Source organism: Sceloporus occidentalis, unplaced genomic scaffold (genome assembly GCF_023333645.1).
Source record: "Sceloporus occidentalis isolate IW3139 unplaced genomic scaffold, rSceOcc1.0.p SCAF_50, whole genome shotgun sequence".
Classification (NCBI taxonomy): domain Eukaryota; kingdom Metazoa; phylum Chordata; class Lepidosauria; order Squamata; family Phrynosomatidae; genus Sceloporus; species Sceloporus occidentalis.
Window position 1 is genome coordinate 4,826,751 of NW_028317030.1, and position 16,198 is coordinate 4,842,948.

The window sequence follows — 16,198 nt, forward strand, 5'->3', positions numbered from 1 at the left end:
TTTCCAGCCTTTACAAGTTAGAAGTTTCACCCAGCTAAAAGGGATTCGGATAAATGGCGAGTATCTGCCCCCGATGTCATTTACTTGGTAGACCCCTTTGTCTCTTTTCTGTGGTTTGTAAGGCATGCTTTATTCCGAATGTCTGCTCCTCTAGGAAGATTGGCCCCAAATGATGGTGCAAATTGTTTGCTGTTGCTTTTGGCACGCAGGATCCAGTTGATGCGTCGCGTATGTTTGTTTGTAATGGCATGTTTGTTCCAAATGGTGTAAAATTCAATATGAACCAGTCCAGGACTTTGTTTTGTGTGAAACTGTTTGTTTCCCGCCTATTTCTCGTAGGACACACAGATACTGGGTCCATCCTCTGCATTGTAACTGTGGAAAAAACGCCATAAAAAACGCCAAGGCAATAAACCCACATGGCTTTTTCATGGCGTTTTTTCTCTCCCATAGACTTCTATTGGAGAAAAACGCCAAGATTTCCTTGAAAAAACGCCAGAGCGTCAACATGCTGCGATTCTGAAAAACTGCCACAGAGCCCAAAAAAGCAGAAAAACGCCAAAGAGGACTAAAAAAACGCCAGACAGAAAAACGGCAAGTGGATATGGCATTTTGCGATTTCCTATTGAAAAACAGCTAACATCTGGCTGCTGCATTTTTCCACTAAAAAAACGCCAGGTGGCGCTATTGGCGTTTTTATGGGCGTTTTTAGCATAAAAAACCCAATTGGAAACCTAGCCTAATGGTGGCATTTCACCACAAGATGACACAAGCGTAACATACATTTCCAACAACTCCTAGAGTACTTTGTCATATAAATGTAATTTTTTTTTAAAAAGTGTACATAAAATGTTTTTTTTAATGCTGCTACATTTATGAAATGTATCCAAATCATCGTTATTTCTGTCTCATAAAAAATCAGCTTATTTCTACAGCTTTTTTTTTTTCAGTATCGACAATTCCTCAAAACCAATTTTGTGAAACATAATTATTACAGTTTAGTTAGAGACTTCCTATAAGGATTTTTTTTTTGAGTGCCCGCAATAATTTTCCCTTATACATTATAGAAACAGGGAATAGAGGGAATTGTGCCACATGAAAGCCGAACAGTCTGCCTTCCTGTGAAATAAATATCAAAATGTAATGTATTTAACGCTAGCTGTGGCAAATTATTTGAAATTGAGTGAATTGATTTACAAGTTCGACAGAGCAAATGACAAATATTTCATAAAAGAATTTCATAAAATCAGAGGTGCATTCCCATGGTGGCCGGTCCAAGGGGGCCACTGGTAAATAATCACTGATCTCTCCAACCGGCCCATTAGAACTTTTGACTGGGCCGAGATCGGGGAGATCAGTGCTCATTACCTTTTAATGGCGTCCATGGAGGGTATGCTGAGCCCGCACAGTCTCCATAGCGTAAATAGGTTGAGTTGATCTCTTTTGTAACCGGCCCATTGTTTGTCGAGACACTGGGGGGGGGCTTTAAAGGACAATCTGCCCTCCTGGTTTTGTACCAGAGGATTGCTGCCCCCCTGGACCTGCCACCCTAAGCCTGGGCCTAGTCAGCCTAGGCCGGGGTGCTTCACTAGTCATGGGAAGTCCTTTTTTAAAATTTCTATAATAAAAAGTGAGTCCAGAAGGTGTCAGAGACCTCCCCTGAGCTGAAAGGGGCGGAAATCAAATTTGTTGCCTGAATGCGGCAAAAACTAAAAATTTGTCCGAAATGATTTTAATCTTAATGAGGTATAAATAGTGAAATAAATAGTTAAAAAAAATAGTAAGATTACATGTCATCTTATAAGTGATTAAATAGAGATTTCATAACAATATTACAATATGCCGGAGTGAAAATTAACAATAATATAGTAAATTTAGTACAGAATGAGAAGTAGGCTCTGCTCTTGTGAGCTTACAATCTATTACATACACATCTTATTAATTAGTAGACTTGTGCATTCGTCTTCGGGCGAACATGAAAACGAACACGAAGAGTGCGTTTTCGTGTTCGTTCCGAAGACATGAAGAAGAGAAGACAGTGCAGGTAAAACGTAGGCGAAGACGAAGACTCACACACGAAGAATCTTCGCCTTCGTCTACTAATCTACCCGGTCCCTCCCCCATCTAATTTACCTTATCTTCACAGCATCGCGGGAGTTGACTGAAGTGGAAATCAGAAGGTTCGTCGTCAGGGGTTACAGGGCAGTGTGAGTGAGCCTATTGGTCACCTGCAGGGTCTTCCTCTGGCATCAAACAATTGGTTGATGCCAGAGGAAGACCCTGCAGGTGACCAATAGGCTCACTTGCACAGCCTTTTTAATTCCTGATTTCCGCTCCCGTTAACCCCTGCAATGCTGCGTTGGATAATGGGAGCAGAAATCTGTAGGGTAAAGGGCTGTGCAAGCGACCAATAGGCTCACTCGCACGGCCCCTTACCACTAGTTGCTAGGCAGAAAAAAAAAGCAACCTGGGACCCTGCTGCACCAGTTAACTTAAAAGTCCGTGCCAGTGACCAACAAAGTCACTGGTACGGACATTTAACTGACACAGCAGGGACACCAGTGGTCTCCCCACTGTGTCAGTTAAATGTCAGTGCCAGCGACCAACAAAGTCGCCGGTACGGACATTTAACTTAGTATAAATAGCTTACTATAACTTCGGACAGAATGCTGCCCTCTGTTGGTTTTACATTAAGTAGCATATGCTTGAAATCCAAAGTTATTCTGCTACTCAACGTAAAACCAACAGAGGGCAGCATTCTGTCCGAAGATATATTAGCCATATGTGGCAGTGTGTTCATTTTCATTTATTAATTATTTAAATAAAATATATTTCCATGATCCGCTGGTCTCCCCGCTGCAACAGTTAAATGTCCGCACTGGCGGACATTAATTTTGTCGAACTTCCAAACTCTTTTTTTCTATTTATTTTGGGGTTTTTTTGTATTAAACTGTTAGACGAAAGGATCATGGGAATAAATGCAAATGAGCACACGGCCCCATATGGCTTATATATCTTTGGACAGAATGCTGCCCTCTGTTGGTTTTACATTAAGTAGCATATGTTTGAAATCCAAAGTTATTCTGCTACTCGACGTAAAACCAACAGAGGGCAGCATTCTGTCCAAAGATATATTAGCCATAGTCTAACAGTTTAATACAAAAAAAACCCTAAATAAATAGAAAAAAAGAGTTTGGAAGTTCGACAAAATTAATGTCCGCGAGTGCGGACATTTAACTGTTGCAGCGGGGAGACCAGCGGATCATGGAAATATATTTTATTTAAATAATTAATAAATGAAAATGAACACATTGCCACATATGGCTAATATATCTTCGGACAGAATGCTGCCCTCTGTTGGTTTTACGTTGAGTAGCAGAATAACTTTGGATTTCAAACATATGCTACTTAATGTAAAACCAACAGAGGGCAGCATTCTGTCCAAAGATATATAAGCCATATGGGGCCGTGTGCTCATTTGCATTTATTCCCATGATCCTTTCGTCTAACAGTTTAATACAAAAAAACCCCAAAATAAATAGAAAAAAAGAGTTTGTAAATTCGACAAAATTAATGTCCGTGAGTGCGGACATTTAACTGTTGCAGTGGGGAGACCAGCGGATCATGGAAATATATTTTATTTAAATAATTAATAAATGAAAATTAACACACTGCCACATATGGCTAATATATCATCGGACAGAATGCTGCCCTCTGTTGGTTTTACACTGAGTAGCAGAATATTCTGCCCGAGAATATATTAGCTATATATGGTACTGTGATCATTGGTCGACAGCAGGAGGCCCCCTGCTGGCGACCAATGGAGTTGCTGATACACACATTTAAAGTACTGGCGCCAGAGCTGCGTTAACCCCGTATTAACCCCTTAACCGGAAAAAACGAAGAAAAAAACGAATATTCGCCCGAAGAGAAGACAGGAACGGGCGAATATTCGCGGAATACGAAGATTTTTTTCCCCCCGAAGACGAGCACGAAGACGAACACGAAGAGCCCCCTGGTGCCCAAGTCTATTAATTAGTAATAATTTATATTGCAAGTTATGTTTTAAAAATAAATAAAGTTAAGGAATAGATCATTTTTAAAGTTGAATGGAAGTTAAGCAATTAGTAAGTTCTATAAATCAGGTATTCACTCGGGAAGCAGTTAAACTTAATACATCTTTATAAAGTGAAACTTTTCTGTTTAAGTCCAGGTGAAACACAACACACCTGAGACGGGGAATCTCTTGAATATTCCCAGTACTCTGTTTATCTCTTGGTGCGAATCTAATTTGCTTTTAGAAGTTCGCAGCCAACAAATTAAAATTACGCCAACAAAGTGAGAGATCAAAGTTAAATGGTAAAATGAATGGAAGTTTGGATACTTGGAGACAAGAGAGTGGTGATCGAGTTTAAATGTTATGAACTTTACCTAAATTTCTCTTAAATTGTACTTTCATATAAAACTGAATAAATCAGATGATAATGTATATATTCGAATTCATATTCCATTAAATGTTTGTATCAGTTTTTTTTCTCGATTATAATATTATAATAGTTGAAAATGTAATATCATGAAGGCTATGAGTTTTTATGCTCCCACCTAAACTTCATACAGAAAAATCTTACAGGGTCCTATCCATTTCAAAAGGTACCCCCCCAAAACAGTTTATTTCTTTTAATTATTAATTTATATAGTGCCATTATATTCTGCAGCGCTGTACAATGGGTTAATGGTTGTTCAGCCTATGACACGCACCCACAGCTAGGCTTTATACGTGATTTTCTTAGGATACCTTGCGGGTTTTCAGTGTCTAAATGCTAATACTATGATGGAATAGTATTACAGATAATGGAAACTTATTTAACCCAGTATGTCAGATGTAAGATGAATAATTCAATAAACTGCAATTATCATAAAAACAATGATAATTGAAAAATGCAAGGTTTTTTTTGTTTGTTTTTCTTATTTTTTAAAATACAAATAAAATACAAATGAAATAAATAACATCCTAAAGAGGGAACTCCCACCGTTTTTATTACTAATATCAGATTAAAAATACATTTAAAAAAAGATTTTGCTGTTTCATTTTTGGAAAATTCGAGTTTTTGCCAACTGATTGAGTTCCTTGGTAAGCAATATAGCCGTGAAAAATTGGATCGGACTGAATTTGGGGTATTTTGACATAGGGGCAGGTGAAGCAGTTTATGGTCATATAGTGTGATGGAATCTCCAATGTTTATGCTGCAGATAGGTGCTTTTTAAAAATATTCCCAAACCTCCATCTTTACCTCTTGCTGCGCCAACGCTGGATCCAATTGGTGGAGAGTAAACCGCTTCCGCGCAGGCAGAGAAGATGTACTTGGCCAAACGCATCTCCTATGAGCTAAGGAGCTTGGGCTGGGGGGAGAGGGACGTGCTTTATGTGGGGTGCTTTCAAATGGTTAATCCATATGGCTCTTAGCATATAGCCAAACAATATTGATAATATAAAGTTTCTATAAAATAGAGGACATGGTAACAAAAAATTGGTTCCCTACATACCTAGTTAATGCTAAATGTCATTATAATTAACATCTTGTTCTTCCAAGACCCAAATAGAAGCATGAACTTTATGTTGTCTAGGGGACATAGTTGCAAGTAATAAATACGAGGATAAATCCTCTGCAGCGTTTTGGAAGCTTCGCGCTGACGCTCACTAGGACATAGACGAACCAGATTCGCAGCAAAGAGCAAACTTTTCTTTGGGGTATGTAACAGATTATCCTAAAAAATAGCCATTTTTCTTTAAACAATCAAGATACAGTGTATATCTTCTACCTCCAGGCCGTATATATATATATATATATATATATATATATATATATATATATATATATATTGTTAGCCCTTAGTTTTTCCTAAGAAAGGAAACTAGAGCATCTTCAAAACTTGTATCCTGCTTGTATAACTCACAGAAAAAACTTGGAGAATTATTATGATTACAATAGTTTTATTAATCCATCAAAAAGGTCATTTTTGAAATGGTTAAATGTTATTTGCAGAGAAATATCTGAAATGTTCTCTTGTGACCCTTGGCATCACCAATGTGTATCCATGTTAATTATATAATAAAAGTGTATCAAATTTCTTCACATTTAATTTAATATGGATGTAATTGATACAGAACTTCCCCAAAGGATTAAGAATTGTATTCTTGCCTTCTGTGTGCTAAAGTTTTAATTTAATTTAACCTGATAAAATACCATCAATTTATTGTAATTATTAATATTAACAGATAAAAGAATGCTCTCAAATTACAGATGGAAAATCTAATGTTTTTTTTAATTATTATTTAAATGCCCAAAGGAGCTTAAACGGAGATACCAGATGATCTAAAATTGAACTATATTCAGAAAAAATGCACGCAAATCTTAATTCTTCAAGTGCGAAATGTACACATTTATAATTATACTCATTAAAATGTAGATTCATGAGCTTACTTACTGACACCCGTACCAAACATTTTTTCTTGGATTTTGTGTTTTTCATCTGCTTTCTGTTTCCTAGCAGATATATCCTTGCTAAAGAAATAGAGAGGGACTTGGCTTGCCCTAGAATGTCAATTTTGGGAGAGAAAGTGGATGGAGAGTAGGCAGAACTAAAGCAGGGAGTGGGTGGGCTACTTCCATACCTGGAGAAGAAAGAAACTAAACAGAAGACCCCAGGAAGCAGGACTTGAGAGTTCCCATGTATGCACATGGGTAGTTGACTTCATTCTTGGACTCCAGTATGCAGGGCCGGCCCAAGGCAAAATGCTGCCTGGGGCGAATTTTAAAATGCCGCCCCCCCCTTATCTACCCTTCCTCTCCCTCCGTCCTTGCCGCCCCCCCCCCCCCCTTGTACTTACCTTTCAGCAGTCCTGCGGCGAGTCTCCCTGTTCGGTCTTGGTGCCGGCTTGTAATGCTGAGCGCCGGAAATCTTCCGGCACTCAGCATTACAAGCCGGCACCGAGACCGAACAGGAAGACTCGCCGCAGAGGAGAGAGAGAGAGGGACGCCGAGCGGGTACTGACAGCTTGGTAAGCGAAAACCACTCGGCGCCCCTTTCTCTCTCTTTCGCTTTAAAAAAAATAAATAAATAAAAGGGCTTGGGGCGGCCAAGTCAGAGAGCCTGGGTGTGTTAAACCACATGCACCTGCCTACGTGCACCTCTGCAATAGGGACCCAGAGTTCGAGTCCACTACGAGAATATGCATTTATTTTATTAAAAGATATATATTTTTTTAAAACTAAATATACAGTATTTCTCAAGAAAAAAATCTTAATTTTCACTAATAAAAGTAAAAAAATATGTTTGTTAGTATATAGCGCATAAAAAATCACGTCACGTGACTGTACATCAGATGTGTAGATTATATAAAAAAAAGTTATTGATCCTGCCTAATACCATGTGTATTGATGGTCACTATGTGCGACTAGGTGGGCCTTGGGAACAATCCCAGTTCTTTTCTTGGTCACACCTACACACAGTCTAACTTTTTAAACTTTTCAGTCTCTGGGGGTTAATTTCTTTTGCTACGTAGTATAAAAGATCCTCAAATCACTGTTCCTTCTTGCAGCATTTCCCCTGCCTGCTATTTTGCTGGGTTTCACAGAAACAACGTGGCTCTATCAACATCATTAGAACTGTCATTACATGGGGTATGTATTCTGCATTCTGAAAGTAAGATTGTTTTAAGTAACTATCATGAGTACAACTGGACAGAAGAGTAGAATTCACCCTGGCACTTTAAGGCCAGTGGCCGTTAAACGAGTACATGCAGCTGCGCTCTACCGGCAGCCGACAGCCTGCAGCAGCACACTGGTAGACAGGATCTGCCGCACAAGTGCTAATGAAGGAACATGAAAGATTAAAAAACCATTGTGCCTCAGGTTCCATTTTTAAAGCCAGCAGGTATGAACTAGATAACCAGAACTGGTTACATTTAATAAATTCAGCTTCGTTCATTACATTCTATTATAGATCGGATGGCTATTCTCCAGAATATTTAAAATATAACATAAATAGTATTTAACAGGTGCTACGGTTAAACATTTGTAACCAGAGGACCCTTTTTTATTATTTAATGTATTTTTCTTTCTATTGTATTGTGCGGTACTGAAAAGCAATCTGTGATTTTTTAGCATGGATTGAAAGTCGTAGTCCATATACACGTTACAGAAGAAGCACAAAAATACTTTGATGGGTTCGGTAGCAACTCACATATAACCAGAGCGATTCTTACTAAGATCATGGTAGGATTGATTTACTAATTATAACAAAAGGCAGGAAGCACATTTAATATTTTTCCCTGATCTTGCTTAGATCTATCATTTAACCCTTTTAGTGGACATAGGTATAGAGTCCACAGCCACTGTTTCTAGTTAAATTATATAAAATGATGACATTACAGATAAGTAGAGATTAAGAAAAAACTAATCGCTGTCAGAAAGGAATACAGATTTATTGTATATTCTTTAATTAACAAATCTAACTCACTATATATATATATATATATATATATATATATAATTATTATTTTTTTAATAATGTTCCTAATTAGTTGGCCAGCCCTGTGGAAAGCCAACACATTTCTGTTTAGTAAGTCCCGCGTTATTCTAACTGCCTTTAAATGAAGTCAGATTCTTGGCCAGGCTGTCCACACCAATTTCACACTGAAAGTGTTAAATAATGAGTACATAATTTTATTTTATTTTTACAAATTAGAAAGCAATTGCCATAAATCAATGATGTTAACAAAAACTTACTGTAAAAATTAGAAAGGGGTAATAAATACATTTCTAATGGTAACAATGATGTTACCATTATTATTAGTATTAGTAAATATTAGTATTTGTACTAGATAATATAGACCACGGAACAGTGAAGACAGTGGGCAGTATGATAGCTTTTACAAATCTCTTTGTAAACAAAATTTGGGCTATAAACTGTTTTACTTGAGGGTACCAAGTAACCCTGAGTGAGGGTTTGAAGAATTTTCACCTTGACTGCCTTTTCAGCTGTAGCTCTAGACAAAATTACATACAATTGTCCCGGGCTATATACGGGTTGCGATACATATTTTCCAACCTTATTTGAATTTTGTTTATGTTCTTTGCAAAACTTAAACATATTGGGGAGGAAATCACCTTAGTTTCAAAATGAAAAGGCTATTAAAGCTGTTACAGTGTTACTGAGTTAGTTACCCAAGTCTGTCTTATTTTAGAGATTACTTCTGTATGAAATTCTGTGTGAGTTTGTTATTTGCAGTCTGACACATAATTATGTTGCATTTCTGCATATACAAACCTAAAACAGTCTTTTTATTAGAATTATTAAATACTCTGCATATAAAAGAAGTGTGCAAAATATTATCACTATAAATACATTTTTATTTAATAATTTGGATGCATGGAAGATAAATGCTAATCCAAACTAAAGCAGTGATGATTTCACAATAAAGGTGCTTATGCTATTTGCCCAAGTTTACCTTGTTCACTAAATAAATAACATCTAACATTTTATTATAAGCAGGAAATGACATCTGAAAAACAGCAAAATCTGACAGTTTTTAAAATTCAAGGATTTACTGATATTCCAGAACTTCAGCTTCCGATCTTTTCACTATTTCTCTTCGTATACTGTATCATTATCGGGTCCAATCTAACAATTTTCTTGGTTATTTTGTGTGATTCTTACCTTCACACCCCCATGTATATATTTTTGATGAACATTTCGGTCATTGATATCGCCAATGCTTCGAACATACTACCAAAGTTATTAAATATTCTGCTTACACGGCACAAGACTATTTTATTTCTAGAATGTATCATTCAGATGTATTTCTTTATATCTCTGACATCCACTGAAATTCTCCTGCTTGCAGCTATGGCATACGATCGGTATGTGGCCATCTGTCACCCCCTTCATTATTTAACTATGATGGATTTAAGACACACAACAGCATTTGCAGTAATCTCGTGGACCGTCGCCTTTCTGGATCCCATTGGACATGCCGTTCTTGTATCGAAAATGTTTTATTGCGGCTCACATATCATTGACCATTTTTTTTGTGATGTTACACCATTGCTGAAGCTCTCCTGCAGTGACACCTCAAAAATGGATATTTTAAATGTATTTGATGGTACATTTATAGCATTCCCAGCGTTTTTTCTTACCTTAACCTCATATGTGTTTATTATCTCCACTGTTCTGAAAATAAAATCGGCAGAAGGTCAACGTAAAGCATTTTCTACATGTACCTCGCACCTCACATGCGTAACTATATTTTATGGAACTCTTATATCTTTGTATATGAGACCTACATCAAGCTACTCTCCAAGACAGGACAGATACTTTGCCCTTCTATACGTTGTCTTGATTCCTTTGCTAAACCCTGTTATTTACACTTTAAAAAACCAAGATGTTAAAGACGCTTTAAGGAAACTTATGAAGAAGGCAATGTTTGTTGAAAAATTCAAATAAGTCTAAATAAATTGATCTATGAAAGAATATCTCACTAATGTTACTGTTTTATAATTGATTCCACTTTGTTTGCTGAAGGGTCTACAGTAGGGGGACCACTTTTCATTTTTTCAACTTGTTTTTTAAATTTACATTGTTGAAAGATATTAACCTGTGATGGGAGGTTTTTAAAATTTTGCGAGTTGCAGATGAGAAAATGTGAGTGATCCTTCAAATTGCATGCCCTCGCCTACAGGTTTGAAAGTGTAAATTGGTATGCACTCACATACATTTATTAATTTAACTGACCAATCAACCTCTTAGTAACTAGACTGCATTAAAAAAATATACTGAAAACAATACCGAAGCATAGCTGACACATCCATGCAACCTGTTAAGGCCAATTATATTCTTTCAGGTTCTTTTAAAGTAATGTTTCTCACATTCTATGCTTATACAAACACAATTTAAAAGAAGAAAACAGCACAATATTTTAGAAAACCTATTTTGATTCTATTAATTGGTTGCAATTGCCCTTCCTTGATAGTACTGTCAACCATCATGGAGTGTGGAGAAACAAGCAGTTTTATTTATTTTTCACTATCTGTGTAAGAGTCCACTGGGGAATGTATGCAGAAAAGTGGTAGTAGTACCTTTGTGGAAAAAATCTGGCCTTTTCATAGGCAGATGACAATCCAAGACACATGGTGTTTCCATACTCAAAAAAATCCATTCATTTTAAGTGTTTTTTCCCCATCTTGCATAAGTCTATAATTAGTAATAAGTACAATTTAATTGTTCTAGATTTTTTTGTTGTTAGTAAATTATTTGGTAAATAAGTGTATATCCACCTGTTCAAAGAAGCAGCCAACCCATCCGCTTAACATCTACCAACCTACATTCTGATAGAAATGTCCCCCACCATCGATATTTCCAGGCTGCGGATTTCTCAACATGACCTTGGCTACAATCAAATCATCTTTTGTCTCATTGCCTCACAACCTCATAATGGACTGTAAGCTTAAAAGGGTGGTTGGGGATCTCCTTTGCAACCGACCCATTGAGCAGAGGTCTACCTGATTGACCTCTAGACCTGCCATCCTAGGCCAGAAATGGTTGCTAGCTTTTTTTTAAAATTTTTTAACTTCATACAGCACTTGTATAAAAACTATTATTAAAATAAAGTTAGACTGAACACATTACAAAACATCGAAATACAGTCCCTTGCTCTGTAAAGTACAAAGTGCAAAATCCAACTAGGTGTCCCCAGGTGGCAGCACCTGCTGTACCATCACCAACTCTCACACTTTGTTTTTTACTTGCTAAACTTTGCATTCTCCGAGGGATTTTTCATTCCCTTTCAAACATTATAAAAGAGGACCAAGTTATCTGTCGGTGTCATTGGAATTGGCCTTACAAAAGGTTACGTACTGTATATGCTTTAGTATGTATATGCTATCATTATTATTCTACTTATATTTAAATTGTTACTATGTTACATTATTTCTAGCTTAATTTAGTGGGGCTAAAAAAACCTATATTATCGCAGGAACTGGAGTTCCCTACAGATCACACATTTTCTTCTTCCTTTTTTTTGTTAATCATATGAAAAATTTGAAAATAGCTATTTGGCAGGAATTAAACATAACAATGCTGAATAGGCCCTACCCAAAATAGCAGTTTAAAAGTAATTTGTTAATAAATTATATTCGTTTTAAGCTGATATATTCCTGTAAAATTAGGTTATTGTTATGCATATTTTCTATTTTCTCTATTAAGCAATTACAGATTTGGTGAAGCTGAAAAAAACAGTAGAAAATACTTTAATTCAAACACTCATTAAATTTTTGTATGCATCACATTTATTTTTTTTATTTTTTTTGTACTTTTTTGTTTCATATTAAATACCGTATTTATCGGCGCATACCACGCACCGGGGTATAACAAGCACCCCCGCCCAGACCGGAAGAGAGGGAGACGCGGCTGCAAATCGTGCAGCTCTAGGATTTATCGACGTATAACACGCAGGTAGGGTTTCCACTTCGTATTTTAGTTATAAAAGTGCGTGTTATACGCCGATAAATACGGTACATAATTGTTATCATTAAAGTCATTTATTACCTTATTACAATTTATCCAGTCGTTTTTTGTTAACATCATTGTTTTTTGGCAATTGTTTTCTAATTTGGTAAAAAAAAATGTATTATCCATTATTTAACATGTTCAATGTGAAATTAGTGTGCACAGCATGGCCAAAAAAAATAACTTCATTTAAAGGAAAAATGGGACTTAATGGGAATAAGAATGTGTTGGCTTGCCACAGGGTTGGCAAATTAATTAAGAAAAAATAAAAAAGATATAGTAAGTATATAAGAATATACAACAAACCTGTGTTCCTTTTAGACAGCAAAATGTCATAATAAATTTTAATTTAACCGGGAATAGTGGATGTGGACTCTATACCTATGTCCACTGAAAGGGTTAAATGGTAGATCTAAGCAAGATCAGGCAAAAAATATTAAATGATTAAGTGTTAGTTTCACATATTCCTTATCTAATTAAATATATATATAATATTGAATAGCTTTTTAAATATTCAAAATTTGTTTAAACCCTTTCAATAGAAAAAGGAAGGATTTTGTTCTTTGATCACAATAGTACTTAATATATTTCAAATACGATAAAACTTGTTTTATATTATAAATCTCTTGAACTTTCGCTTGTTACCTTTTTTTTAATCGAAATTAAATACGGAAAGAGTCATTGAAACAGATTGACAACAAAAACAGTGTATTTACTAATGAGAGGAGTATGCAGAAGAGTGAAATGTTGTATCTCACTGATATCACTATGAATTAGGGCAAACACATCTATTAACATGCTGTGTATGAACATCTACATTAGAATGTTAATGAAAATGGCCTAAATATTGCATCAAATAGAAATCTGGATATGTGGACAAAAGTATTGGGACATGTGACCATTACACCAACAGGGACTTTGATGACATCACATTCTAAGTACATGGACATTAATATGAAGTTGGTCCCCCTTTGTAGCTATAACGGCTTCCACTATTCTGTGAAGGCTTTCCACAAGATTTTGGAGAGTTTCTGTGGGAACTTTTGCCTACTTGGTATGTCCCCTTCAGCATACCGAGACATTTTGGACAATACTCGGCTTCCAGCTTGGTGGGAAAAGTTTGTTTTTTTACTCCAGCACATAAAGCAAGGTCCATAAAGACATGATTGGATGAGTTTGGGGTGGAAGAAATTGATTGGCCGCACAGAGCCCTAACCTCAACCCAATCGAATACCTTCCGGATGAACTGGAACTCATATTAGGAACCAGGCTTTCAGTTGGTCAGGTGTCCCAATACTTTGGTCCATATGGTGTGTATAGATATATAACAAATATCTTTCTTTCTTTCTTTCTTTCTTTCTCTCCCTCTCTTTCTCTTTCTCTCTCTCTCTCTCTCTCTCTCTCTCTCTCTCTATATATATATATATATAAAAGATATATTTGTATTTTAGAATATACTATATGAAAATGAAATCTGGAGGTAAGCAGAATGTAACAGAATTTTCAATCCAAGGATTAACCAATGTCCCTGAGCTCCAGTTGACGATTTTCTTCATTTTTTTGTTCAGCTATGTCATCATTATCGTTGGGAATAAAACCATTTTTGTTGTTATACTGTGTGATCCTCATCTTCACACCCCTATGTATATTTTTTTAATGAACCTTTCACTTTTTGACATTGCTAATGTTTCAAACATTCTTCCAAATTTGTTAAATATTCTCCTTACAAAACATATGACCATTTCGTTTGCGGGATGTATAACTCAGATGTATCTTTTTTTAGCGTTGACTCTCAGTGAAATAGTTCTATTTGCAGCTATGGCATATGACCGGTACGTGGCGATCTGTCACCCGCTCCACTACTTTATACTAATGAGTTTAAAACACTGTGCTTTGTTAATCATTGCGTCATGGAGTTTTGGTTTTATTGACGCTGTGGGACATGCCGTCCAGATATCAAAGATGTCCTTTTGTGCTTCCCATGTAATAAACCACATTTTCTGTGATGTTCCACCACTGATGAAGCTCTCCTGCAGTGGAACCTTCTTTGTAGAAATGCTAACCTTTGTTGAGGGGGCACTGGTTCCAGTTCCTGCATTCCTTCTCACATTAACCTCTTATATATTTATTATTTCCAGTATTCTAAAAATAAAATCAGCCGAAGGTCGACAGAAAGCGTTCTCTACCTGCTCCTCTCATCTGATCTGCATTTCTGTTTTTTATGGAACTATTTTGTTTTCATATATGAGACCCACCTCAAGTTATTCACCAAAGCAGGATAAGTTTTTTTCTCTCCTTTACATTGTCTTGGTCCCGATACTAAATCCTCTTATCTATACTCTGAAAAATCAGGAAGTTAAAAATGCTTTAAAGAAACTTAAGGAGAAACTGGTTTGTGCATGAAAACATCAATGAAAGTGTTTAACAAACATAGTGACTGCCAACAAGCAAATGCATACAGCAAACATAGTATCTAAGAATCAACCTGTTTGTACACAATTTGTGAATAAGGCATAAATAATTTACTAAGTCTGGGTTATGTAGTGTCAGGAGTTCATTTTTATGGTTTGTACGGCAACATGCCTATTTTTAATAGAACATCTAAAAATGTTTGCAGTACCAAATGTTTTGATTCCATTATGTGTAATGTATTTAATTTATTAGGGCCTTTTAACACTTTTGCTTTCTGGCATTTTAATGCAAATAATGTGATAAAAATAATGTTTTATAGTTATTTATATGGCAAATAGTGTGACTCGGGTATGTATAAGGGGTGCGTGTGGGTATAAGAGCTCGTCCGCGAGATAAAGTATATGGGGCTGGTCTCCAAATGTTTCCACGGCTGCTTTTCATTCCCAGTCCGGCCCTGGGTAGGAGCACCCATTAGAGCGCTCCCCCTCCTGCCGCTCTGTCTTTAGCGCAGCGCTAAGTGCCGTGACGACGTGATTGGCAGAGGCTGAGCGCTGGGGGGGCGTGATGTTTAATTTCCTGACGTCACTTCCCCCAGCGCTCTGGAGTCTGCCAGCATCCGCAGATGCCTTATGTCCCTACTCCTGCCTGCACTGATAAAAGTAAACTAAGGTAGGTGCACATTATGTTTCTGTGACAGGAAATATTGGGGGGGAAGGAAGGTAGGTGCACATTATGTTTCTGTGACAGGAAGTATTGGGGGGGAAGGGTGCACATTATGTTTCTGTGACAGGAAATATTGGGGGGTAGGTGCACATGTTTCTGTGATAGGAAATATTTTTTTGGGGGGAAGGTAACATAGTAACATAGTTCATAAGGTTGAAAAAAGACCAAAGTCCATCAAGTTCAACCTATATACATATTGTGTCCCTACTGTGTTGATCCAGAGGAAGGCAAAAAAACCCTTATGAAGCAGATGCCAATTGCCCCATACCAGGGGGAAAATTCCTTCCCGACTCCAAATATGGCAATCAGAATAAATCCCTGGATCAACGTTCTGTCCCTATTAATCTAATATCCATAACTTGTAATATTATTGCTTTCAAGAAACACGTCCAGGCTCCTTTTGAACTCTTTTATTGAGTTTGCCATAACCACTTCCTCTGGCAGAGAGTTCCATAATCTCACCGCTCTTACTGTAAAGAACCCCCGTCTGTGCTGG

At 36.8% G+C, this 16,198-nt stretch overlaps 2 protein-coding genes across 2 annotated transcripts; both read left to right on the top strand.

Annotated features, from left to right (window-relative positions):
• Window positions 1-9,558: 9,558 nt before the first annotated feature.
• Window positions 9,559-10,506, top strand: LOC149288691 (olfactory receptor 5AR1-like). The gene has a single exon (XM_089491396.1). It carries the CDS (start codon window positions 9,559-9,561, stop codon window positions 10,504-10,506), a length of 948 nt encoding a protein of 315 aa, XP_089347522.1.
• A 3,528-nt stretch (window positions 10,507-14,034) lies between these two features.
• On the top strand, window positions 14,035-14,970 carry LOC149288692 (olfactory receptor 5AR1-like). Its single transcript, XM_089491397.1, has one exon. It carries the CDS (start codon window positions 14,035-14,037, stop codon window positions 14,968-14,970), a length of 936 nt encoding a protein of 311 aa, XP_089347523.1.
• The last annotated feature ends 1,228 nt before the right edge of the window (window positions 14,971-16,198 follow it).